This window comes from Aotus nancymaae, unplaced genomic scaffold (genome assembly GCF_030222135.1).
Source record: "Aotus nancymaae isolate 86718 unplaced genomic scaffold, 86718_ANA_hifiasm-v0.15.2.pri h1tg000025l, whole genome shotgun sequence".
NCBI classification, from domain to species: Eukaryota; Metazoa; Chordata; class Mammalia; order Primates; family Aotidae; genus Aotus; species Aotus nancymaae.
Window position 1 is genome coordinate 14747973 of NW_026988438.1, and position 25325 is coordinate 14773297.

The 25325-nt window shown below is 37.0% G+C and overlaps 1 protein-coding gene and 1 long non-coding RNA gene across 3 annotated transcripts in view; one reads left to right on the forward strand and one right to left on the reverse strand.

Annotated features, from left to right (window-relative positions):
• Positions 1 to 25325, reverse strand: part of LOC105716195 (uncharacterized) — a 99418-nt gene that overhangs the window by 55851 nt on the left and 18242 nt on the right. Inside the window, exon 1 of one of the 2 annotated variants that reach the window (XR_001107219.2) lies at positions 11212 to 11476. The exons of the other annotated variant lie outside the window; for it this stretch is intronic. This is a non-coding gene — a long non-coding RNA (uncharacterized LOC105716195). Of the gene's footprint in view, positions 1 to 11211; positions 11477 to 25325 lie in introns of those variants that run through there. 2 annotated transcript variants of the gene reach the window in all.
• Positions 759 to 13835, forward strand: PDK4 (pyruvate dehydrogenase kinase 4). The gene is made up of 11 exons (XM_012450776.2): positions 759 to 888; positions 1901 to 2042; positions 3310 to 3381; positions 4103 to 4287; positions 4449 to 4535; positions 4989 to 5066; positions 7657 to 7733; positions 9564 to 9662; positions 9859 to 9969; positions 10264 to 10377; positions 11303 to 13835. Exons 1-11 carry the CDS (start codon positions 759 to 761, stop codon positions 11441 to 11443), a joined length of 1236 nt encoding a protein of 411 aa, XP_012306199.2. The 3' UTR covers positions 11444 to 13835.

Here is a 25325-nt window from a genome sequence, read left to right on the forward strand (position 1 = left end):
CTGTTTATTCCTTTCTCTCTGTTCAATGGCAGAGAAGCGCATGCTTTTGAACGCGGCTTGTTGGCTACTGTAAAAGCTCTGCTCTGAGCAAGAACCAATGAGCGCTCAGAGCCCAAACTCCTGGAAACACGTTGTGGCCAGGAGTACTTGACATTGAGACAGCCTCGGAGTTGTAAACAAGGACGAGCCTGGGCGGGACCCCAGCCCACGCGACCAGGAGCCCTGTCCCAAGAGGCTAATCTTGAGCCCACGTTGCCCTAGATATCTGCTTCTGCTTCCTCCTCCCTGTTTTTCCCACCCTTTTCCCCTCACAGCCGTGGGCACCGGTGCCAGGGCACTCCGTGGTCACTGTGCCAGGCCATTCCGCGGGGACCGCGGCCGGGGGGGCGGGGACCATAGTTCTTTCTCTGATCTGATTGGCGCGGCCCGGAGTTCAGGACGCGTCTCCAAGTCCCAGTGACTCCTCCTGTTTGGGACTGGGCGGGGAGAGTTCGGGGAGACAAATAAAACCTCAGGAGGCGACAGCTGGTGGGAAGACGCGAACTTGGGTCTCGACCCACTGCATCTTCGACTCTCTGCCCAGCCTCTTCACCGCGCTGCACCCCCAAACCCCAGCCCAGGCCGGGGCGCACGAGTCAGCCAGCGCACCTGCAGTCCTCGCCCGGACGCGCCGCGCCCCCTCGGAACCAGGCTCTGCTCCAAGCAGCCTTAGTCTCTCAAGCCGGTCACAGTCCCTGCCAGGCCGGGTGGGCGTCAAGATGAAGGCGGCCCGCTTCGTGCTGCGCAGCGCTGGCTCGCTCAGCGGCGCCGGCCTGGTGCCCCGAGAGGTCGAGCATTTCTCGCGCTACAGCCCGTCCCCGCTGTCCATGAAGCAGCTGCTGGACTTTGGTGAGAGGGGACACACGGCCCAAGCTGGGTCCTGGGGATGGGAGCGGCCTTAACTTTCAGCCTCGGGAGAAGGAGGGCTAGGCTCAAGCTAAACAACTGGGGTTCACATTGCTGCTGAGCCCTGGATCCTCGACGCCAGCACACCTTTCCTTTTTCTAGATTTGGTTGCTTTCTGATGGTGATGCCTCCAGGTCAAAGCCACCTGCAGCTCTGCTGGGGTTTGACAGTCAAACTGGACTGTTTGACTCCATCTGCACACACTTCTTTCTGACCCGTTCTTCCAGTCAAAATACTTTTTGCTTTCAGTCACCCTTTAACGATGGACTAGAAACCCCTCCTTCATAGCATAGTACTTCCTGGAGAAGATTCTGAGTAATATTAAGTAGCCTCAAATTAATAGATTTTATTCCTTAGCCACCCGGCATCCTTCCACAGGGTACATCTCTCTGCATTGCTAATGGATTCTTTGTCTCTTTATCATTAGAGCTTTCTATATATTTAAATTATTGCTGAAAATATGTACACGCTTGTTGCAGTAATCTTGTAAGGAAAGGTTCAAGAGTTTAAATGTGATATCACTACTCTGGAAATATCACAAGTCCCACTCCAGCCTCTTATCGTCCCTTTTCAATTTCATGTCTACATTCATTAAAGGATGTTGTGTTGTTGACATTGTGGTGTTGACTGAATCCCGCAGTCTTTTATAAATACTAAGAACTGTGGGATATTCTTACTCCTTGAAAGTGAAGCCTCTTCAAAAAGAGAAGACAATCATTCTCCTATATTTGTCACTTTTTAAAAGAAAGAATAAAGGAAAGGAAGGAAGATAGGAAGGAAGGAAAGAATCAGTTAAGACAATCGCTCCTGAATTATTGATAAACAGTAACCCAACTGAGAGTGAAATATAATTTTATAATATATGTGTGTGTTCAATATTTGATAGTTAATGCTATTTAGATATCTCATTTAGACATACCTTTCCCGAAAACTAAATTAATTTCGTTTATTATAGGTTCAGAAAATGCATGTGAAAGAACTTCTTTTGCATTTTTGCGACAAGAATTGCCTGTGAGGCTTGCCAACATTCTGAAGGAAATTGATATCCTCCCAACCCAATTAGTAAATACCTCTTCAGTGCAATTGGTTAAAAGCTGGTAAGTGGTAAACTATTTTGAAGTCTCTAGTTTTAAAACAGCTACCCGGGTATGAATTCTTATACCATGTTAACATCATAATTGGAAAACAGGTGACGTGAACAGTAACTACTTTTGAAAGATGTAAGGATTTTAAAATTAATTTAGGGTAAGTTATCGTTAAGGAAGTTATAAAACTATAAACAGACATTTTAACCCTGAAAAAGTAGATTACTTTATAATAAACTTTTGAGTTCTAGGAGAAATTTGAAAAATAATTGGCATGCAATTTTAATTTTCAATTATAGAAGAGTACTTTCAATAATAAAAGAGTTTGATATTGCAAAAAAAATCCTATGCCTGGAAACCAATTCAAATGACTACTATTTAGGGAAGGCCTAATCTTTGTAACTTACAAAGTGATTTATAGAGTGGGCTCTGGGTTCAAATCCTGCCTCTGTCACTTCTAGTTGTGGAATCCTTGGCAAGTGTCTTAAACTCTTTATGCCATTGAGTTATTATTCCCATCTGTGATTAAGGAGAGTAAAGTACATGCCGTTGAGGGATGTTTGAGTGTAATTAAATGAGATAACTCATAAAAAAGAAACAAAAACACTCAGGACACTACCTGGCATGCAGCCAGCACTCAGTAAGTGTCAGTTGTTAGAGTCTCATTTTATAAATGAAAATACTGATGCTTAGAGAAGGTAGGTGACCCAAAACAGCAAATTTCTGAATCACAGAAGCAGGATATGCACAGGTGGCAGACACGCATGACAACCTCATCTTAATCCACTGACTGCACAGCCTTTTGTTCATTCATTCAAGAAATACATGTATTATATACCTATAAGACATTTACCTATAAGACAATTACAATCTGAAACATATGTTCAATCTGTAGTATTTACTGTTGCAGTCAAGACCTGCTCTTCTATGAATCAGGGTAGTAGAAAAAAAAAATAAGAAGCCTTTAAAAAAGTTGTTTCTAAGTATTATTGCTAGAAGAAATGGAAATATTTGCCAAACGAAACAGTTAGAAAACTGAATACTGATCTGAAATAGTTAAAGAAACATTTTGAGTTAAATTTTAAGTTTGAAAGTCAAGGATTAAAAGTTGAAGCATTTTAAATTTACATTATTTTCCAAATGTTCTGGGGGAAAGCTTTAATTTTGAATATAATGTTTACTTCCTTTTTTCAAATTATTTGAAAGAGGGTATTCTATTTTCAGCCATTTGTATCTGACTATTAATTTTAAAACTTAAAGCACATCTGTTTCTTTACAGGTATATACAGAGCCTGATGGATTTGGTGGAATTCCATGAGAAAAGCCCAGATGACCAGAAAGCATTATCAGAGTAAGTTCTGTGCATTAGAATAAGTGTTTAAAACTTTGGTTCTTTCCAGACAAATTCCTAAGTTATTTTTAGACCTAAATTAAAGGAATTCAGCTCTGACTAATAAATTACTACCCCCTTACACATGACAAGTTTTGGTTTGTTAGTTTTTTGGAAGAAATATGGCATTGAAAATGATGCTGAGTGTGAACAGAAGTAAAGGACTCATTTTTGTTCCCCATAGGGAGACCTATTTTTACTATAAATTTAGTCCAGTGATTAGATGTGCAGGAGGATTTACCATTACATAATTTTAATACATTTTAGTGTCGTTGGAGATTAAACATTTTCTTTCAGAGTAACTGATAGTTTCTAGCTTCCTAAATAAGAATCTTTTCTAAATCTGACAAGAAATTTTGAAAGTTTTTTTCACAATGGCATTCTATAGTCATCTCTATGATGATATTAGATATTAATTATTATTTTATAAAGAGAAGACTTAATGAATACATATGATGAATGCATTGATTATAAGGCTAAGGAGTCTGTTTATGAAATTGTCTCCTCTACTCTAGTGGAAGGACCTGTAGTGAGATTCCTAATAAAGGACTAGCATTTTATCATTTGGTTTGTTCAGATGGGTAGCGCAAAAAGAACTTTAGCCTTCTTTGAAGCAACCTAAGGAATATAAGTGAATGAAATGTATTTGAACCTTCACTAAATTCTAAACGTTACGGCTTAGCTTTGTAGATACACTCATCAAAGTTCGAAATCGACACCACAATGTAGTCCCTACAATGGCACAAGGAATCATAGAGTATAAAGATGCCTGTACTGTTGACCCAGTCACCAATCAAAATCTTCAGTATTTCTTGGATCGATTTTACATGAACCGTATTTCTACTCGGATGCTGATGAACCAGCACAGTAAGTTAGCTCATCATGATTATGGTGTATAGACATGGGGGTAGAATATAAGCTGTACTATAACTAGATGTTTCACTAATCAGCGGGTCACATTCTCAGTGGTAGTACTAATCATTATCCTGAATTTTAAAACAATGATTTTTGTTTTTATTTTTCAACAGTTCTTATATTTAGTGACTCACAGACAGGAAACCCAAGCCACATTGGAAGCATTGATCCAAACTGTGATGTGGTAGCAGTGGTCCAGGGTACGTTCTGTATCTCTGCATTTCCCTTATTGAAAATGTACAGTATATGATTGACATACCTATAATCGAGGTGATGCTGTAAATGAATTTACATTCACAGAGTGTTCCATTTATTTTATAAATGTTATCATCAAGGTCCTTTGCTTTTGAGAATCAGTAGTATAAACATTCGTTTAAAATATTCTTTAAAAATCCAAACATAAGTGGCTAACATGTCATATTCTTATATATTGTATTTAATTTCTGAAATGCACATATTTATATTGCTAAAACTACAACTTAGACACTGTATTAATATTTCTTCAATAAAATAATAAAAATATATTTTTATATAGATAAACCTGTACTTTAGTGAATATTTTAGATTAGGGTGATATAGACACTGAAGATTATTTGAGAACTGTACTTGGCATAAATTCATTTCATTGTTATAAAAAACAACTTCTATTCCAGATGCCTTTGAGTGTTCAAGGATGCTCTGTGATCAGTATTATTTAACATCTCCAGAATTAAAGCTTACACAAGTGAATGGTAAGTTATAAGTAAAATATATTTTGACCTATAGAAAATTGTATATTCTCCCAATGTGATTGCTTTTTGTAAATATAAACAAGTTCTGTGTTTTTTTTAATCTTGCCTAGAGTTTGTACACATTTGTTTTTTGAAGGCAAGGTTCTCTTTATGTCAACTGGAAGGTTCCAATTCTGCATATTCAGTTGCTAATGAGGATTTATAAAGAAGAATGTTGTGAACAAATAATATGGGATTAAAGTAGCAACTATGTTCCAATATCTTAGATCAAAGAAAGATTACTTGCTATAGAATATGAGGCACAAGGAAACCAGAAATAGGGGTATTATAGCAGTGGAAATATCCTCTTAAAGAGGTTACCCGGGGCCGGGCGCAGTGGCTCACGCCTGTAATCCCAGCACTTTGGGAGGCCGAGGTGGGTGGATCACGAAGTCAAGAGATCGAGACCACCCTGGTCAACATGGTGAAACCCCGTCTCTACTAAAAATACAAAAAATTAGCTGGACATGGTGACGCGTGCCTGTAATCCCAGCTACTCAGGAGGCTGAGGCAGGAGAATTGCCTGAACCCAGGAGGCAGAGGTTGTGGTGAGCCGAGATTACGCCATTGCACTCCAGCCTGGGTAACAAGAGCGAAACTCCGTCTCAAAAAAAAAAAAAAAGAGGTTACCCATAAGATCTGGAAACAAAAATACTTTAAATTTCACTGTAAGAAATAAGCCAGTGACAGATGCATGATTCCACTTACATGAGATGTCTAAAATAGTCACACTCACAGAAGCAGAGTAGAATGGTGGTTGTCGGGGGCTGTGAGGAAGGGGAAAATGGGGAGTTGCTATCCAACAGATACGAAGTTTCATTTACACAAGATGAATAAATCTAGAGTTCTGTTGCTCAACATAGTGCTTATAGTTAATGATATTGCATTGTACACTTAACATTTTGTTAAAAGGGTAGATATCTCATGTTAAATGTCTTCACCCCAACACAAAAAAATTGCACTGTAAGTTTATACTACTGTTTTGGAAGCAGAACATACTTCAAAAAGCTTTAGCTCAGCTGGGTTCAGTGGCATACACCTGTCATTCCAGTGTTTTGAAAGGCTGAAGTGGGAGGATTGCTTGAGCCCAGGAGTTTGAGACCAGCCTGAGCAATAAAGGGAGACACTGTCTCTACAAAAAACAAAAATTAGCCAGGCATGGTGGCACACACTTGTAGTCCAAGCTGCTCAGGAGGCTGAGGTGGGACGATTGCTTGAGACCAGGAAGTCAAGGCTGCAGTGAGCCATGATCGTCCTACTGCACTTGAGACCAGGTGACAGAGTGAGACCCTGTCTCAAACAAACTAACAACAACAACAAAACAAAAGAAAACAAAACAAAAACTTAAATTCCGACAAGTTCTTCCATACTGTCTGAATGACTGAAGTGATTACATGATTAATGAAAGGCACTATGTTCACTCCTTCCCATTCTGTTCTGGTAAGTAGTTGCATTTTAAAACAAAACAGTATACTTAAATTGGAATTATCTTCTCTTCTACTTAAAGTAAACATCTTTCTCAAGTAATATTTATACAGGAACAGTTTTTGTTTATGATGAGAGTTAAAATCAAGTTGTCAAATAGTAGCATAACAGATTAGGGACATGCAAATGTAAGTAAACACTACACTAAAAGTAGAAGTACAAATAAAGAATGGAACATATCTCTAAGGATAAACAGTGTTGTTGCAGAATACTTATAGATAAACTGCTCCAACTGTTGGATAAAATAAAGAGGGGATTATGCCAGACCTTGTGTTTTCTGATTCAAACTTTGCCAAGGCCTGGAACCCTGAAGAATAATACTTTTATTTTTCTTCTTTTTTTAATTTTATTTTACTTTTCAAAAAGCATTAAGAGATTTTTGTTTCTCAGTTTTCTTTAGCCTCTTGGTGACATTTAAGCATATTTAGCATATAAGATTTAATGTTTGGGTGATTAAAAAAAAAAAAGAAAAATCAGGTGTGCATTTTACCATGCATTAAAAACATGAAAATTATAGTTAGCATTAATTTCGATATTATGGTATAAGCATGGTGTTTTTCCTTTTATCTTAAAATACATATAATTTTAACTCTGAAATTGTCCAGTACAAAAATGTTCAAAATAGAAATAATCTGCCAAATCTAATTTATAGCACCATTCTTCTGCATTGATCCAATGCCATACATTTGTGGAGAAATAAAAAAATAATCATATGGAGCAAGATGGTGCAGACCTGTCATCCCAGTAGTTTGGAAGGCTAAGGCTGGAGGATCGCTTGAGGCCAGGAGTTTAAGACTAGCTTGGACAACATAGTGAGACCCCATCACTACAAACAAACAAACAAACAAAAAAACTCAAAGAGCGCTAGGTAGCAACTACTATAGCATTTTGAATAGAAGCCTGTCTTATTTACTATTTACGCAGGAAAGTTCTAGGGCAGGATTTGGGGATGGGGAAGACAGAATATGCCCACCCCCTTGAAATCTAAATGTTAATCACATGGATATGGTGGTTTATTTTAGTGAAGTATTTGTTTACAAATTCTTAATGAATTTTATTTTTCTAGGAAAATTTCCAGACCAACCAATTCACATCGTGTATGTTCCTTCTCACCTCCATCATATGCTCTTTGAACTATTTAAGGTACGATACTTCACAATAATTGAAATTTTACCTTTTAAAAAGGTTTCACAGTTATATTTTTATCTCCTTTATTATTTGCCACAAAACAGGAGCCTCAATATCTTTTCCCAAGAATGCTTCTAGTCCTCCTAAGAGAAAGAAACTACCCATTGTTTGAAAAAAAAAAAAAAAGAAAAATGCATATAGCTCATGTGTAGCATCAACACATATTTGAGAATGCATGATAAAATTCATGATGTGTCAATGTTTTAGAGCCAAGAGGAAGTTCCTATTATTTTTTCAGGTCTCCAACAAAGCACTAGTCATTTATTCATTCATTAAGAGAGGTCATAGGGTGAATGCTTCAGTGAATAGGGCCTTATTGCCTCCACAACCAGAGCCTGGTCCAACTCCAAACTCAGAGGTTCAGGTCTAGAATTCCTGTCAGTGGCATGGCGTCATTCAGAATCCAGAATGTGCTCAGAGCACATCTGTAGTTCCTTCAATCATCTACTTTAAAGTGCATATGAATCACCTGGGGACTTTGTTAAAGTGAAAATTTTGATGCAGGAAGTCTAGAGTGGGGCCTGAGATTCTGAATTTTGAATAAGTTAAGGGGTGATGCTGCTGGTCCACAATGCACACTTTTCCTAGCAGGCCTGTAGAGCTGTGCTTCTCAAACTGTAGTGTGCATTAGAATTGCCCGCAGGGCTTGTTAAAACACAGATTCTTGGGCTCCAGCCCAGAGATTTTTATTTCTTTAGGTCTGAGAATGTGCATTTCTAACAAGCTCTCAGAGGATACAGATGTTATTGGTCTGGGGCAGCCAGGTGCTAAGAATCAAATGCTTTCATGGGTCCTAAGATCAAATTAAATTAAGATTTGAAGATTAAATTAAATTGAACTTAAACCAAAAAAAATAAAAACACCTTAAGCTTTTTGATGCTTCTCAAGAGTCCCCTAAATTAGAGAGAAGGAAGCCTAAAAAAGTAAAATCTAGCTCTAATTCTGACATAACTCTTTGCAGAACTTCCTGTTTCCTAACTTATTCTAATATTACTGCTGTGAGGTATTGATTGTATTACAGACATCTGATCTACTTTATTTCACTCTAGCTAATGACTAGAACTTAATATTATGTAAAAACCAGAAAGCAAATAGGTGGTGAGAAAGGAAAATGGGTTAAGAAAACCAAGGCTATATTTGTATGAGATTCAGCCAATAGACTGAAAACTTGTTTGAGTTTGTTCTGTGTTAAAGGACAAAGGATACTTTTTCATTGATTTGATTTACTTTTAAATTGAATGATCCAACTCAAGGAGTTATTTTGCAATCACTGGTAAAAGATGATAATCAAATGCAAATTGAAATTTAATTTAGAATTATTGACTGTCCTTTTAAATAGTAACAACCTTTTCACAGCAAGTTTTATAAAAGCCAATAAATTGGTTCAACGATTCACTGTTCATTTGTTATGTAGCAATCTTTGGTGCTTGGATGTAAAATGTAATGGAAAGACAGAAAAGAGAGAGCTAGGAAATGGACTATAAAAACCAATTTCTACATTTAAATTAAGCTTACAAATAAGAATTTGACAGCTAGCAGAATTGTTTTTCCATTAGACATTACTCCCAGGAGCTGTATTACATGGTGAATGAATATTTTTTATTATACATCCTACATGACACATTCATAAATGGCTATTTACAAAGCTGTTTTACTACTAACTTTAAAAAAGTAGGAACTTTCAATTACCCTCTGTGCTACTTTTATTTTAAAAATTTTTTAAAAAGTTATTTATTGTCCCTCATTCCTCTGCCAATGAATTCCTTATCGTTGGGTTTCCTTTAGAATGCAATGCGGGCAACAGTTGAACACCAGGAAAATCAGCCTTCCCTTACACCAATTGAGGTGATTGTTGTCTTGGGAAAAGAAGACCTTACAATTAAGGTAACTACTCTCTGTTTTTCTTTTGGGTGTCTCTTGAGAGAATTAAACAGAGTCAGTAGTAATAAAGCTATCTGCTTTTTGCAATATATAACAGTCATGTGCAAAGTGATTTTTAAATGAAGGAAAGCCATTTTTATTTAGGCAGATGCACATTGTTCTTAATGTGTAGCTCTAATGACTTGTTTGTTTGTTTTAGATTTCAGACAGAGGAGGTGGTGTTCCCCTGAGAATTATTGACCGCCTCTTTAGTTATACATACTCCACTGCACCAACACCTGTCATGGATAATTCCCGGAATGCTCCTTTGGTAAGAATAATTATATGGCTAAATTCATCTCAGCCACCTGGTTCTAAATGTAGAGCAAGGATTGCAAGGGACTATTTAGACAAGTTCATCAATTTAGTTAAATTAGACATGAAGCATATGAAAAAGAACGATAAAGCAAGCTAAAAATGGTGAAACAAGTGGTGTCTGATTGGAAGTAAAAGATATTTATTTAGGTTCTAGGACATTAATAGCAGTGAAGATGGTAACTTCCTACTTTTTTGTATTTCAGTGATCCCATACACTTCTTACCCTGATAACATCTCTCTTCTCTAGGCTGGTTTTGGTTACGGCTTGCCAATTTCTCGTCTCTATGCCAAGTACTTTCAAGGAGATCTGAATCTCTACTCTTTATCAGGATATGGAACAGATGCCATCATCTACTTAAAGGTATCTCTTGGATTCAGTAGCAAAATCCTATTTCTAAAACCATTGTTTCTTTTACAGCCCTAAGTGCTATGGTCCAGAGTGAATTCCCCAAACTGAGTTAATGCAAATAATGACCACAGGTTATTCTATTCTCTTTCTGGTTATGTGTACATTATTAGTATGATAACTTACAAAAGAGGAAGCTGGGCCACACTACCTGGCTCAAGTGAAGCAAAATTGTTTCCCGAGAAGTTGTAATACATTACCAAAACTTCAGAATGAGGACACGCTCATGCGAATTTTTTAAGGCAACTCCTTTTGGCATCTATGAGAGTAGCTGTACTTTTATTTTACTTAGATTTGTGGGAAATATATGATAATAATGCTCCTGCCTGAAAAAATAACAGATATCAAGATACTCAAGACCTTAAGCTGACCTTGTTAGAAATCCTGGGAAAGGAAAGCTGACTATTCACAAGCTGACAGGGGGATGCCAGACACTCTCTGTTTAAACTTAAAAAGTTGATGCATTTGTCTGTTTCTGGTAATGCCTAAATTTTTTTGTTAAAATCACTGTCTTGATTCTGTTCACCATTTGCCAACTACTTCAACTGAAAATATATTTACAGATATTAGCAACTAAAACATTAAATGTTCAGGCTCCCATTTTGTGCAGTGGAACTACTTGCCAAATGGCCTTTGACCATCTGAAATAGTTAATATTATTCACTTCTTCAATGAGCACAAGCCTTCAAACTATTGGGAAAGAGCCTTTTAATAGGCTGAGTGCAGGCACCAGTGTGCTCTTATTACTATTTCAATTAAATGAATGTATTTAAATGTTTGCATACTTACCTCTGAATGTATTTTGAATAATATCTTCCAGTGCAAATTATGCCATGCATAATTTCTTTGGTCTCATGTTTCTTCCCCCTTCTTCTTTTAGGCTTTGTCTTCTGAGTCTATAGAAAAACTTCCAGTCTTTAACAAGTCAGCCTTCAAACATTATCAGATGGGCTCTGAGGCTGATGACTGGTGTATCCCAAGCAGGGAACCAAAGAACCTGGCAAAAGAAGTGGCCATGTGAAGAGGGACGCTCAGGACACTTTATGGGATCAATGTGGGTCTGCACCAGTGCTGCTTCCTGAATGTTTGTGTGTGAATTCTTGTTTCGTCCAAAACAAATGACAGCAACGAAGACTCCTTAATCAGAACCCTGATCCATTGAGGAATGGAGCTTATTTCTGTGACCCAGGAGAACTGAGTGCGGGACTACAGGAGTTAACAGATGGTCAGCTCTTTATTTTTTAATGTAGAATAGCTCATGAACTTATATCAAATCCTGAATAAATAAGCCTCAGTTTTCCATCTATTTTTGATAACAAGAATGAGAAAAAGAGTGAGCGTGAAGATGGTGGTTAGCAGTTTCAGTAGACTGATATTTTAGGCCTCTTGTTCACATCAAAAGATATTGGTGTCAGAATACCAGCATTTTCCTGCCATATAAAGGATTAGAGCTTATGTGGTTAGAAATGTATGTAAACGTACATTTTGAACATATTTATGTGCTCCGGAAGGAAAGACTGGTGATTAAAATAAGGTTTACTTTGAATAAGGAGGAATGAGTCAAAACATTCTATTTAAAGTTGCAGCGAAGGCATCAACCTATGTAAAAACTCAGAAGGAGGTTCCTCTGATAAAAACACAGCTCCTAGGCCAGGCGCGGTGGCTCACGCCTGTAATCCCAGCACTTTGGGAGGCCGAGGCGGTTGGATCACGAGGCCAGAGATCGAGACCATCCTGGTCAACATGGTGAAACCCCATCTCTACTAAAAATACAAAAAATTAGCTAGACACGGTGGCACGTGCCTGTAATCCCAGCTACTCAGGAGGCTGAGGCAGGAGAATTGCCTGATCCCAGGAGGCGGAGGTTGCGGTGAGCCAAGATCGCACCATTGCACTCCAGCCTGGGTAACAAGAGCGAAACTCCGTCTCAAAAAAAAAAAAAAAACAAAACACAGCTCCTTTATTATGCTGCGTTTCCTGTTCACTTTACTCACTAAGTGAACACTTATTGTCAGGTGCCTAGTCTTGAGTGAATTGTTAGATGTGCACTGAATTAGGGATGTTGAAGATTGGAGAGAGAGAATTGCCAAAGTAACAGCAAAAATATCTCTTACTTCGCTTTTTTTATACGTAAATCTGTAGATTGGAAAAACCAGTGTCAGGGAAAGAAATCAGGTATTCAGAGCCTAACTCAGTAGGAAAGGCTTTTCTCTACCCTGAAATGATGGTAATACAAAGGCATCCATTTTCTAGGCTTAAAACACATATTTTTTATATAATTAATTATGTTCTCTACACTCCAGCATTAATATGTCTGTTTAAAAATGTATAATTCTCAAATGATTCAAGAACATTAGAATTTAAGTACCTTTTAGAGTAATTTGTTTAAACAAATAGCCTGGATGTAAGAGATTCTCATACCAGCATGCTTTCATTTGTGAGTCATTGTGACTGAGAGCTAATGAATGACACCTGAAATGCATATGGTATTTTGGGAGAGTTAAGGTATAATATGAAGGTTGGTAGACCAGTCATGCTGATTACTCTTAGAGAAGAAGGAATGGAAAAATGAAAGAAGGAAGGAAGGAAAGAAAGGATATAGGATGGGAGGGAAGAAGAAGGCAGGCATTTTTCTATTTCCCCCACAAATTATTTCAAAAAATAATCTATATTTTCATGGATATGTCATTGGCAAGAGGAAGAACTGGTGTCTTTCAAAACAGTATGGCTTCTTTAAATGGCTCTCACTCTTTCAAGATAGAAGGCTTTTATGAGATAATAATCTCATCTGTGTCAATTAACATCTAAACTGGCATATAGAGAAAAAGGATTTTCTGCATTATAAAACAATCAGTATGGTTTATATGTTGAATTTAACATTTGTGTGTAATTTTGTGGTGGCCTAGTGTGGTGCTTCTGGTAATGGTAATAGATGCTCAACTATTTTTCAGATTTTATCATCATAAGTCCTAGACAGTGATATTTCTTAATGGTGGGAGTCCAGCTCATGCATTTCTGATTATACAAAACAGTTTTCAGTAGATTATTTGTCATTTCAGTTTTTTACTGAAATTTGAGCTAAACATTTTTACATGTAAATACTTCTATTTACCAAAGACTTTAATCAGTTGATAATTAATTAACCCAAACACTGTGAACTATCTTTAAAACACTAGAAGGAAGAAATGTTAGTAACTCCATTACATCAACTGTGCAAATGGACTCTGATAAAATAGAAATAGTCGACATTGATATTTGTGAAATCTGTGGAAGAACTTTAGGGTTCCAGTGGATGGATACTGAATACTCAGGCTCACTTAAATTATTAATGTATACATTGTGTTTTTGTCTTTATGCTATGTACAGAGAAATGTGGTAATTTTTTATAATAAATATTTTTTATGGTAATAGAAGTCATTGTCTTTTAAAGTTCTTTTCTCAATTTACCTTAATGTACTAAGAATTTGAGTTAAGATAACATAGTACAATGATGTGTTCACCTACAAATATATATTCAATAATCATTTTTCCAATGCATATGTTCTCTGCATATTTTTGTAAATTTAAAGCTTCATTTTATGTCTGTGTTTGCATATAAACAGTGGAGTACCAAAATAATTATCTAGATAACTTAGGTTCCCAATGACTTCTGGATTAAATGTCAGAGTAATAATAAGGTGGAAATAGGATAGAAATTACTAAGTTAAATTGTGGTGTGTATTATCTTTGCTCTCTTTAGTGCTTTTCTTTACTATTTTAATCCTACTTTATCATTAGACAAGATCCTTTGTCTGCCTTACGAATGCCCTTATTGACAAGGTTCTACAAATAGGGGGCTGGGGTGGGAAGGAGGGAAGGGAAGGAGGAAAATAGATTAGAATTAAACGATAACAGTGGAAGCAGTTTGCCATAACTAAATTATAAATCTTGTCAAAATATTTATATTTGAATAAAAAATGTCATCAGCCTAAGGCGTTAGACCCTAAAAATCCTATAGTAAGGTTGACATTTTACTAAAAAACATTTAGTGAGGTTGACAATAAGACTATCCCTTTCCTTGACTGCCTTCATTTCTTCTGCTTCTGTTGAGGAAGCACTGAATCATGTGTAGCTAAGAGAAGCACGCACCTGCATGCACACACAAGATCCAGCTGTACAGTTTCCTTGGAACAAACTGCAGGGAGGTAGAGAGTTAGTGCACGCCATAGTCTCAGAACCTGCACGTGTGTTCTCTTAATAACTGTAAAAGTTTGAATCCCACAACTCTCCATGTCTGCATACATATATCTGTTTGACTCAAGTCAATGTGTATACTCCAAAGGATACTAATTTTCAAGTACAATCAAGTGGGCCAAATTCCCACCAAAATGATCTTTAGACCATTTCTCTCAAATTCCACATTTGGCTAGGAATAGTATCTGATCTCAACTACAAACGCATATACAAAAAGAGAAAGAGATCATTGTGAGCTAGTAACCTTGGCATCGACCTTGATAATTTCTTTATTTTCCTACTATACTTTCAGGGATGCACTTACATTTAGATGTATACCAACACTGAAAATGTGTGTGAAATCTCCTGATCATCTTGGTCTGTCTTCATGGAAGAATTAAGAGATTTTTATAATTTAATAGGAGCCTATATAAGAAGTCACTGAGCCCTACGATGAACCCCTAGAGAGTAGGGTTCTATCTTCTTCAGCATTCCATTCACATATCTCTTTTTTTTAACATTTATCTTTTCTTTACCTTACATCACAGTTACTTAGGCACTCAATAAACATTCACTGCCTAAATACATAAATGAACACATGAATAAACTTCTGGCCATAGAACAGCATCCTGGCATTAAGGATAGATTGGAACTCTGTATTAATAGTACATCAAATTTTATAAGATCTTATGCTGGAAGAAGTATTCAAGAAATTGTATAATATTGCAGACACTATGAGATATGTTTCCAAACCAATTAAATTGCAACTTATCTTTGTTTAATGTCACTTTCCATTGGTGGCCTTTGGCTATGAAATTATCATATATATCACAAGAAAATAAATAATAGTTAATGTTATCACTACTAAGGAAATTTCTTGAGGAAATGGGCCAGAATTTCAGATTTTATTATTACATCATTATATTATTATCATCATATTTGAATAAAAAATGCCATCAGCCTAAGATATTAGACCCTAAAATTCCTATATTAAGGTGGACATTTTACTAAAAAACCTTTAGTGAGGTTGACAATGAGCCCTTTCTTGAACACTTTCTTTGTGTTCACCTTGGATGCAGATGAAAACACATTACCACCCATACATCATGGTTCCTTAATGGAAATGAACAACTGTCTTTTGATGAGATTTTTCAGTTCCTACCCAAGTAAAAATAAACACTAAAAGCCACTCAAAACCAGCAGAAATGTCAGTAGCCTTGAAAACATATGGAATCTACTAAATGATGTGAAAATGATGTGAGCGGTCTTAATAATAAATCCAGTAACAAAATAATACAGCTCATCAACGAATCATGAGACATCATTTTCATGTTTACTGCTACCATTAATGTAATGGATATAACACGGGACTGGTTGTCAAATAATGCAATATAGCTAGACATGATTTATTAACATACTGTTTTTCACGAATGTAAAAGGATGCTTTAGTGTCTAAGACAAATAGTCTACTGAATGGCAAAATCTCAAGTTTTTATCCATTTCACATAGCTATGCTCTTTACTATGTTTCTACCCAAATATAGATAGATACAGATATAGAAAGATATTTGGTAGAATTGCCCTTGATTCAATCTTTTTCTTTTAAGCCCATTTTTAAAGATAATAATTTTTTAAATTATAAATTTGTGATTAGAAACAAAAATAAACTTTAAAACAAAAATAATTTATCACGTTCTTGTGCAACTGTCTTTACCTATTTGAGTTTCAGTTTTCTCTTCTACCTAAATGGGTCTTGTACAAGAAAGGCGTGTCAAATTCTAAAGTCTCTGAATGTCAGTGTTCTAGTAATTGTTTACTAAGTACCCTGCCTCCAATCTCTTTTCAGTCTACCACTGTAATGCCAGATTACTTCTCCTAAACCAGCCTTCTCATAATATTGCTAAGCTCAAAATCTCTTACTGGCTTCCCAGGGCCTAAGAATCTGAAATGCATATGGTATTTATAGCTTTATGCACTTCAACCTTATAATTCGTATCTTCCATTACTGAACCGTTCAGAATACTATTCTCTAAACACGTAACAAACGTGTTTCTTTTTGCTCATTGGCAATATGCCTACCTGTAATACCCTTCTTCTCTTCTCTGTTTTTTTCAGTCTTCTGGGTCTGGCTTAAATCTCACTTTCATGGACTGGTCATACCAACTTCCTGTAAACTCTCACATGGTCAGGACAATTTTAGTACTCATAATTTTTAGGATTGCTAGTTACATGTTATAGATAGGTATAAAGTCCACAAGTCCAACTTGATTGTATCTGCAGTTCAACTGAAGATAGTTTGAATGTCTGGATGTGGCACCTGGGCTATCAAGGAGATACTAGAATGGTAAAAAGATCTAAACACTCCTGTTGAGTAAAATCTCAAGACCATGTATTTTGTTGTCAGTTAATTTACAAAATACAGTACAGCAATTACTACAACTTTCTGAAATGAGAATGTAATATTTGGATAACTAAAGAGAGCATTGATATATGTTGATTGATGAGTGAAAACAATGGATTTGCACCCAAGTGTCGTAGTCGTCAGGCATGTAGACACCGGAGCTGGACTGCCTAGCTTTCCATCCTAGCTCTGTCACTTCATAGCTATTGGGAGTTACATAGCTTCTCTCTTCCTCAGTTTTCTGATCTGTAAAATGGGATTCGTATTACAGCCTCTTCCTTATAGGAGGGTTGTGAAAATGAGAATGAGCTAATATACGTAAAGTATTTATAACAGAGATTGGCACATAAGAAATATTATATACATAACTGGGCATGGTGACTCACGCCTATAATTCCAGCACTTTGGGAGGCCAAGGCGGGTGGATTACCTGAGGTCAGGAGTTCGAGACCAGCCTGGCCAACATAGTGAAACATTGTATCTACTAAAAATACAGAAAAATGGCTGGGCGTGATGGCGGCTGCCTGTAATCCCAGCTACTCGGGAGGCTGAGACAGGAGAATCACTTGAACCTGGGAGGTGAAGGTTGCAGTGAGCCAAGGTCGTGCGATTGCACTCCAGCCTGGGCAACAAGAGTGAAACTCTGTCTCAAAAAAAAAAAAAAAAAAAAAGGAAAGAAAGAAATATTATATATAGATTAGCTATTTTATCAATAATGCTATTTAAGCGTTAGAAACTGGATCTATACATTAAGTTATTAAACAAATGAGTTGATTGCAATAAAAATAAAGTACAATCTTTAAGATACCAAGTCACACAGTGTAAGCATGCAATGTATCAGTGATAGTAACAAATTTGTTCTCATACATCCTGTTGCTTGTTTGTGACTCTTGGGTTCAATTTTTAGGTCAAAGTATGGTCTGTGACCTGAAACTGCTGAGCAAGGCTGAAATCTGTTCAGACAGGGATCAAACTCAGACCTTGAACTCTTTAATAATGCTGTCCAACCAAAAACTGGGTGGATGGTGGTGCCATGTATTACCTAACGAGATCTATTAACTCTTTCAGGTCCCTTTGAGAGCACTGCAAAGCTGCACCTTCCTGAACACAGAAGAGAAGCTGCCTCACTACACATTATGAATATATACCTAGACAGCCTAACACAGCACTTTGCCCAGAGCACACTCTCAATCATTGTTTGTCTAGTCAATTAAAGGAGGCTTAAGCCATTAAAGTAACAATTAGGCTTCAGTTGTTCCCTAGGCAGCCTGTTTTCCCCTTCTAAATATCATATTTCATCTTGTGAAAGTAGACCTTCAAATGATAACAAAAGCAAAACACAGGGTTCTTTAAAAGCTTTGAAAACAGTACCCTGGCTTGTTAGAAAATAGAGATTGTTTTCTTACTTTTTTTTTCTTAGAATATGTGACAATAGGTCTTTGTAACTAAAAATATACCTTGCATTTTATATAGAATCAGATGTTATTCTTTTTATATAATTTGGATAGTTCCAGGTGGGATCTTCATTTAGGCACCAATTTGGGGGATATTGTTTTAGGGATAACACTTGTCATAATACTTAGAGCAAAGGCTTCTTAACCAGAGACAATTATGTTGACTTTATTTCTTTTGAACTATATTTTTCAGTAGCCATAAATATCTATTTTCATGTATTAAAGTAGAAATTCTTTACTAGACTTTCTTTTCTCTCTGTAACTTTTTTAAATTGAATAGTAAATAGAAAAAAAATCTATAGGACTTATGTGTCTTGTATTTTCTAAGGATTTTATAGAAATTAATACTTTTTCATCACAATTCATTATGTTAACTCCTATGTACAAATTGACTCCTTTTATTCTCACAATAACTGTTTATTTTTACCCAACCCATGTTACAGATTGACACTGAGCCACAAAGAAGTCAAATAAATTGGCCCTATCAAGGGGCAGAGCTGGGACTGGGGAACTAAGGCACCATACGCTTCAAAGTCTTTGCTCTGTAGAAACAGTCTTTCTTTAGGGACTGCACCCGGGACAGCACCAAGGCAGCACAATGCCTGAGGCCATGCAAATGAGTAACCCATGGCTAGTACAGGGCAGAGGACACTGACACTGACCTCATCAGACTTGAGCCACTTGCACCAGCTTTGGGTCACTGGAATTCTTTAGACAAATATTTTGAGAAAGCCCTATCTACTTGCAGAGCCATCAGTAGCTTCGGGTTGTTAGTCAGCTCCCACATTCTACTAAAAGACACGTACCTATCCTTCAGATACTAAGACAATTCACTTACCTGTTCAACTAGCCATTGACAAAGATTTCTTAAGTACCACATGCTGCCAGGCACTAGGAACACCATATGAACCACAAGGATTCCTACACCCAAGGGCATTGTAGCCTATTTGTGAACATAGAAATTCAATTTACAAATACTGTTACTTTAATATCTATACTTATTCGTATGATTCTGAGAATAGATACATGATTTCTGGGGCAGGGACAAATTATTCATACTTACTTATATCAATAATGGCATCATCTCCCCTTACCCTAATTTTCCCCCCTTATAAGATAATGCGGTGAAAGCCAGATGTCACCTTATACTTGCCAGGGTCTGTATTATAGGTAAAGAACCGCAAAATAATCTTAGAGTTTTTATAGAAAAGGGACAGTTATCTCCCTGTTCCCTGCTGAGACAGAGAAATAAATCTTTGCTTCCAAATATACACAAACTCTCCTTTGGGAGAGAATAGGAAGGATCCTGGGTTCTAACCCTTCGGCATGTAAGTAAATGTCTATAGGGGAGTATAAGACAAATTTCTTCTTGTTTTACAGCCCCTGGAATGTCTTCATGCTCCACCTTTTCTCATGTCTTCTCATCACTCTTGAAATAGAAACATATCTCTAGAGAGGCAAGTTCATTACTATTTTTTTTTTTTTTTTTTTTTGAGACGGAGTTTCGCTCTCGTTACCCAGGCTGGAGTGCAATGGCGCGATCTCGGCTCACCGCAACCTCCGCCTCCTGGGTTCAGGCAATTCTCCTGCCTCAGCCTCCTGAGTAGCTGGGACTATAGGCACGCACCACCATGCCCAGCTAATTTTTTGTATTTTTAGTAGAGACGGGGTTTCACCGTGTTGACCAGGATGGTCTCGATCCTTGACCTCGTGATCCACCCGCCTCGGCCTCCCAAAGTGCTGGGATTACAGGCTTGAGCCACCGCGCCCAGCCTACTATTTTTCAGTTACCTTTAAATAGCAAGGCTTGTCCTTAAACCCAAATCCCAGTAAAATTTGCCCCAAAAGTCCTAACCAGGCAGAAACATGAAAATACTCATGCTTCTCCACTTCCTTCTGATCTTTGGTCTTCAGAGAGTTTCTTCAAAAGGAAAAGACGACAATACCTTTTCCAGGACAATGACTATGCCCAGCTTTGGTTACATGCCTTTTTCTGAATCAACCAATGTCAATGTAGAGGAGGAAAACCACACTCCAGATGGATTAAAGATTTAAACATAAGACCTAAAACCATAAAAACCCTAGAAGAAAACCTAGGCAAAACCATTCAGGACATAGGCATAAGCAAGGACTTCATGATAAAACACCAAAAGCATTGGCAATGAAAGCCAAAATAGACAAATGGGACCTAATTAAACTCCAGAGCTTCTGTACAGCAAAAGAAACAATCATTAGAGGGAGCCAGCAACCAACACAATGGGAAAAAATTTTTGCAATCTACCCATCTGACAAAGGGCTAATATCCAGAATCTACAAAGAACTAAAACAGATTTACAAGAAAAAAACAAATCTATCCAAAAGTGGGTGAAGGATATGAACAGACGCCTTTCAAAAGAAGACATATATGAGGCCAAAAAACACATGAAAAAATGCTCGTTATCACTGATTATTAGAGAAATGCAAATCAAAACCACATTGAGATACCATCTCAAGCCAGTTAGAATGGCGATCATTAAAAAATCTGGAGACAACAGATGCTGGAGAGTATGTGGAGAAATAGGACATTTTACACTGTTGGTGAGAGTGTAAACTACTTCAACCATTGTGGAAGACAGTGTGGCGATTTCTCAAGGACCTAGAAATAGAAATTCCATTTGACCCAGCAATCCCATTACTGGGTATATACCCAAAGGATTATAAATCGTTCTACTATAAGGACACATGCACACATATGTTCATAGTGGCACTGTTTACAATAGCAAAGACCTGGAACCAACCCAAATGCCCATCAACAATAGACTGGACAAGGAAATGTGGCACATATACGCCATGGAATATTATGCAGCCATAAAAAATGAGTTTGTGTCTTTTGTAGGGACATAGATGAATCTGGAAACCATCAACTCAGCAAACTGACACAAGAACAGAAAATCAAACACTGCATGTTCTCACTCATAGGCAGATGTTGAACAATGAGAACACATGGACACAGGGAGGGGAGCATCACACACTGGGGCCTCTTTAGGGGCCAAGGGAGGGACAACAAGGAGGTCAGGGAGGGACAACATGGGGAGAAATGCCAGATGTAGGTGACAGGGGGATGGAGGCAGCAAACCACATTGCCATGTGTGTACCTATGCAACAATCCTGCATGATCTGCACATGTACCCAAGAACCTAAAGTACAATAAAAACAAAACTGAGAGAAAAGAAAAATAAATAAAATAAAATAACACAAGGGCTGGGCGCGGTGACTCACACCTGTAATCCCAGCACTTTGGGAGGCCAAGGCGGGTGGATCACGAGGTCAAGAGATCGAGACCATCCTGGTCAACACGGTGAAACCCTGTCTCTACTAAAAATACAAAAAATTAGCTGGACATGGTGGCACGTGCCTGTAATCCCAGCTACTCAGGAAGCTGAGGCAGGAGAATTGCCTGAACCCAGGAGACAGAGGTTGCGGTGAGCCGAGATCGCCCCATTGCACTCCAGCCTGGGTAACAAGAGCAAAACTCCTTCTCAAAAAAAAAATAAAAATAAAAATAAAATAACACAAATAAAAATATAATTATGGCTTGATTAGTATATAGTGGGTACAAATCTTGCACTATAAAATTGCAAGAAATATTATAGTCCTTTATTCTAGGAGTTTAATCCATAAAAGAGAATTGGTAAGTGGGACTTAATCAAAGTATACAATTTCTGCTCTGTGAAAGTCACTGTTAAGAAATTTAAAAAGAAAAACAAGCCACAGACTGGGAAAATATTTTTTGTGAATCACATATTTAATAAAGGACTTGTATTTAAAACATAGAAGAAATTCTTAAAACTCAATAATAAGAAAACAAACATTTAAAAATAAGCAAAAGAGCTGAACAAACACATCAATAAAGAAGATATACAAATAGCAAATAAGCATATTAAAAGACTACAGCATCATGTGTAATTAGGAAGAAGCCCAAATTAAAACAAAAATGAGATACCACAACACATCTACTAGAATGGCTAAAACCTTAGACACTAACACTGTCACATGCTGGCAAAGACACAGAGCAACAGGAACTCTCTTGATGCAACCACTTTGGAAGACAGTTTGGCTATTTCTTATAAAGTTAAATATAGTCTTACCATATAGTCCAGCAATTATGCTCCTAGTATAGGCAGGTATTAACCAAAGTGATTTGAAACTGTCCATACAGAAATCTGTAAGCAAATGTTTATAGCAGGCTTATTAATAATCACCAAAAACTAAAAGTGGCCAAAATGTCTTTCAATAAGTGACTTGATCAATAAATTGTACATTAATAAGATGGAATATGTATGGAATATTATTTGGCAATAAAAATAAATAAGCTCTCAAGCCAACACTAAAAGGCATGGATAACTCTTAAATGTGTATTTTCTAAGTAAAAGAAGCCAGTCTGAAAAGTCAATATACTATATGATTCTATTTATATGATAAATGAAAAAGGCAAAACTTCAGAGATGGTAAACAGATCAGTGGTTGTCAGGGATTCAGAATGGAGTCATGGAAAAGTGAATAGGTGAAGCATGGAACTTTCAGAGCCATAAAGCTATCTCCTATGATTCTGTAGTGGTGATGCATGACACATGCATTTGTCAAAGACTATGGAACTTTACATCACAAAGGATGAATCTTAATGTATGCAAATTTTTAAATCATTTAGAAAGTCAGAGAGATCCCAGGATGGAATACAGAGTGTGACAAAATAATCTGTGTTACTAATGTATGTACCAACTCACTGAACAGGGTGAGGGAAAAGGTGCTGACCTAAGTGACTGGAAATGAGAGGAATCTGTAAGACTAAAGGCAAAAGGAATTGAACATAAACACTGCACTCTAGTTGATAAAGTTGCTTCTATTCTAAAACCAGTGTACATGTGTACTGGAATTAAATATGTACATTTATGGATGACAGATATGGAAGGCAGGTTTCTCACTGTTGAAGTGGAAAGTTATAGATAAGCAAGGGGAAAAGGTTAGAATGATCTAAGTGATAATGGATTAGAGCTGGAGACATAACTATGAACTCATAAGTAGTGCAGCATATAAAAAGATACATATGGAAATATCAAAACATTCATAAATATATGTGTATATACATATAATTATATACACATATATTTTCTTGCTCTGTCATCTCTGAAATAATGATACCTCAGTAGCAATGAACACACCTAAGACCCAGATCTTAGTTCCTAACATGGAGTTGTGCTAATAATGAATTAACATATCAATAATATATCAGTAACATACCAATATATCAATACTGGGTTCATTAACTGTGACAAATGTACCACACTAATGTAAAGTGTTAATAACTGGGGCAACTCGGCACAAGGTATTTGGGAACTCTCTGTACTATCTTCAAAATTTTTCTTTAAATCTTGAACATTCTAAAATAAAAACGTTACTTAGCATCACACACTGCAGTCAGTTGTGGGGGCACTGGAGGAGGGACAGTGGGGGTGGGGAGGGTGGGGAGGTAAAATGTGGGGAGAAATACCAGATATAGGTGATGGGGATGGAGGCAGCAAACCACCTTGCCATGTATGTACCTATGCAACAATCCTGCATGATCTGCACACATACCCCAGAACCTAAAGAACAATAAATTTAAAAAAAATTAAACAAGGGAGCTCAAGTTCCCCAGTCTAGTAGCTCCACTTTTGACTCAACAATATAAAAGTCCTTGAGCCAAAAAACACACTAAAGCTTGACTGTGTTTTTGATTGGGACAGGGGAAGAAATTTCTATAGACATTAAGAGCAAAGCAAATAATATTATTTGAATACATTTTCAGCCTTCAAAATTATAAAACAAAAAGTACACCTCACTCTGACCTTGAATAAAGGAGTGCCTAACCTAGTAATTGGGAGCCAGCAAAGGTTTCTCTGAGAAAGGAGGGATTGAGGTTAACCAGGTAAAGCAGACATTGAGGAAAGTGCTCCTGAGATGAGAGGATAGCATATCCCTATGCCCCAAGGTAGAATCAGGAAGAATCATGGTGAGTCAAAGGAACTTAAGAATAGCCAATGTGGCTAAGATGCAGAGTGGCACAAGAGGGAAATTTTAAGATACTTTTAAAAGGTATTCCATCATAGGCGGCCCAGTCAACCAAATTAAAAGCAATGGTCTTTATCAGAAAAGTAATAGGATCTATACATGGGTTTTGATGGTCAAATTTAAGTTTTGAAGATAGCACTCTGGCTGCACCCAGTGAAAGGAATTGGAGCTGGGTTGGAGTAGGCAGGATGAGTTACTAGGAGTTTTGTTTGGTGTTCATGATGACTGAATATGGTAACCTGAGATAAGATAGCAGTGATAAATATGGGGGGAGATGAAGGACTCAGTAGCCATTTAGAGTTAAAATTGAAAAGCACCTAAGATTAGGAGGAAGGCTAGGATGTCTACTCCTACTACTACTATTAAATATGGTGTTGTATGTTCTAGCCAGTATAATGAATCACAAAAAAGAAATAAGGGCATACAAATTGGAAAAGAAGAAGTAAACCTGTCTTTCTTCACAATGTGATCACAGATATAGAAAACTCTACAGAATCTACAAAAAAAATTGCAGGAAACAACAAATGTGTTTAATAATGTTGTAAGTACAAAAATTGCCATATAAAAATCAATCATATTTCTATATTCTAGCAATGAACAATTGGAAATTATAATTTTTAAAATAAAATACCATGTTTGTAGCATCAAAAAACACAAAATACTTCTAGATAATATTGATGAAAGATTTGTATACTGAAAACACAAAACATTACTGAGAGTAAATAAAGATTATGCAAATAAATAGAGCTA

Excerpts from the sequence above, each read along its gene's own strand:
- PDK4 (XM_012450776.2), top strand. The coding sequence starts at position 759 with ATGAAGGCGGCCCGCTTCGTGCTGCGCAGCGCTGGCTCGCTCAGCGGC. Across the intron at positions 4,288-4,448 it reads GATGCTGATGAACCAGCACA|TTCTTATATTTAGTGACTCA; the intron begins GTAAGTTAGCTC and ends ATTTTTCAACAG. Across the intron at positions 7,734-9,563 it reads TGCTCTTTGAACTATTTAAG|AATGCAATGCGGGCAACAGT; the intron begins GTACGATACTTC and ends GGTTTCCTTTAG.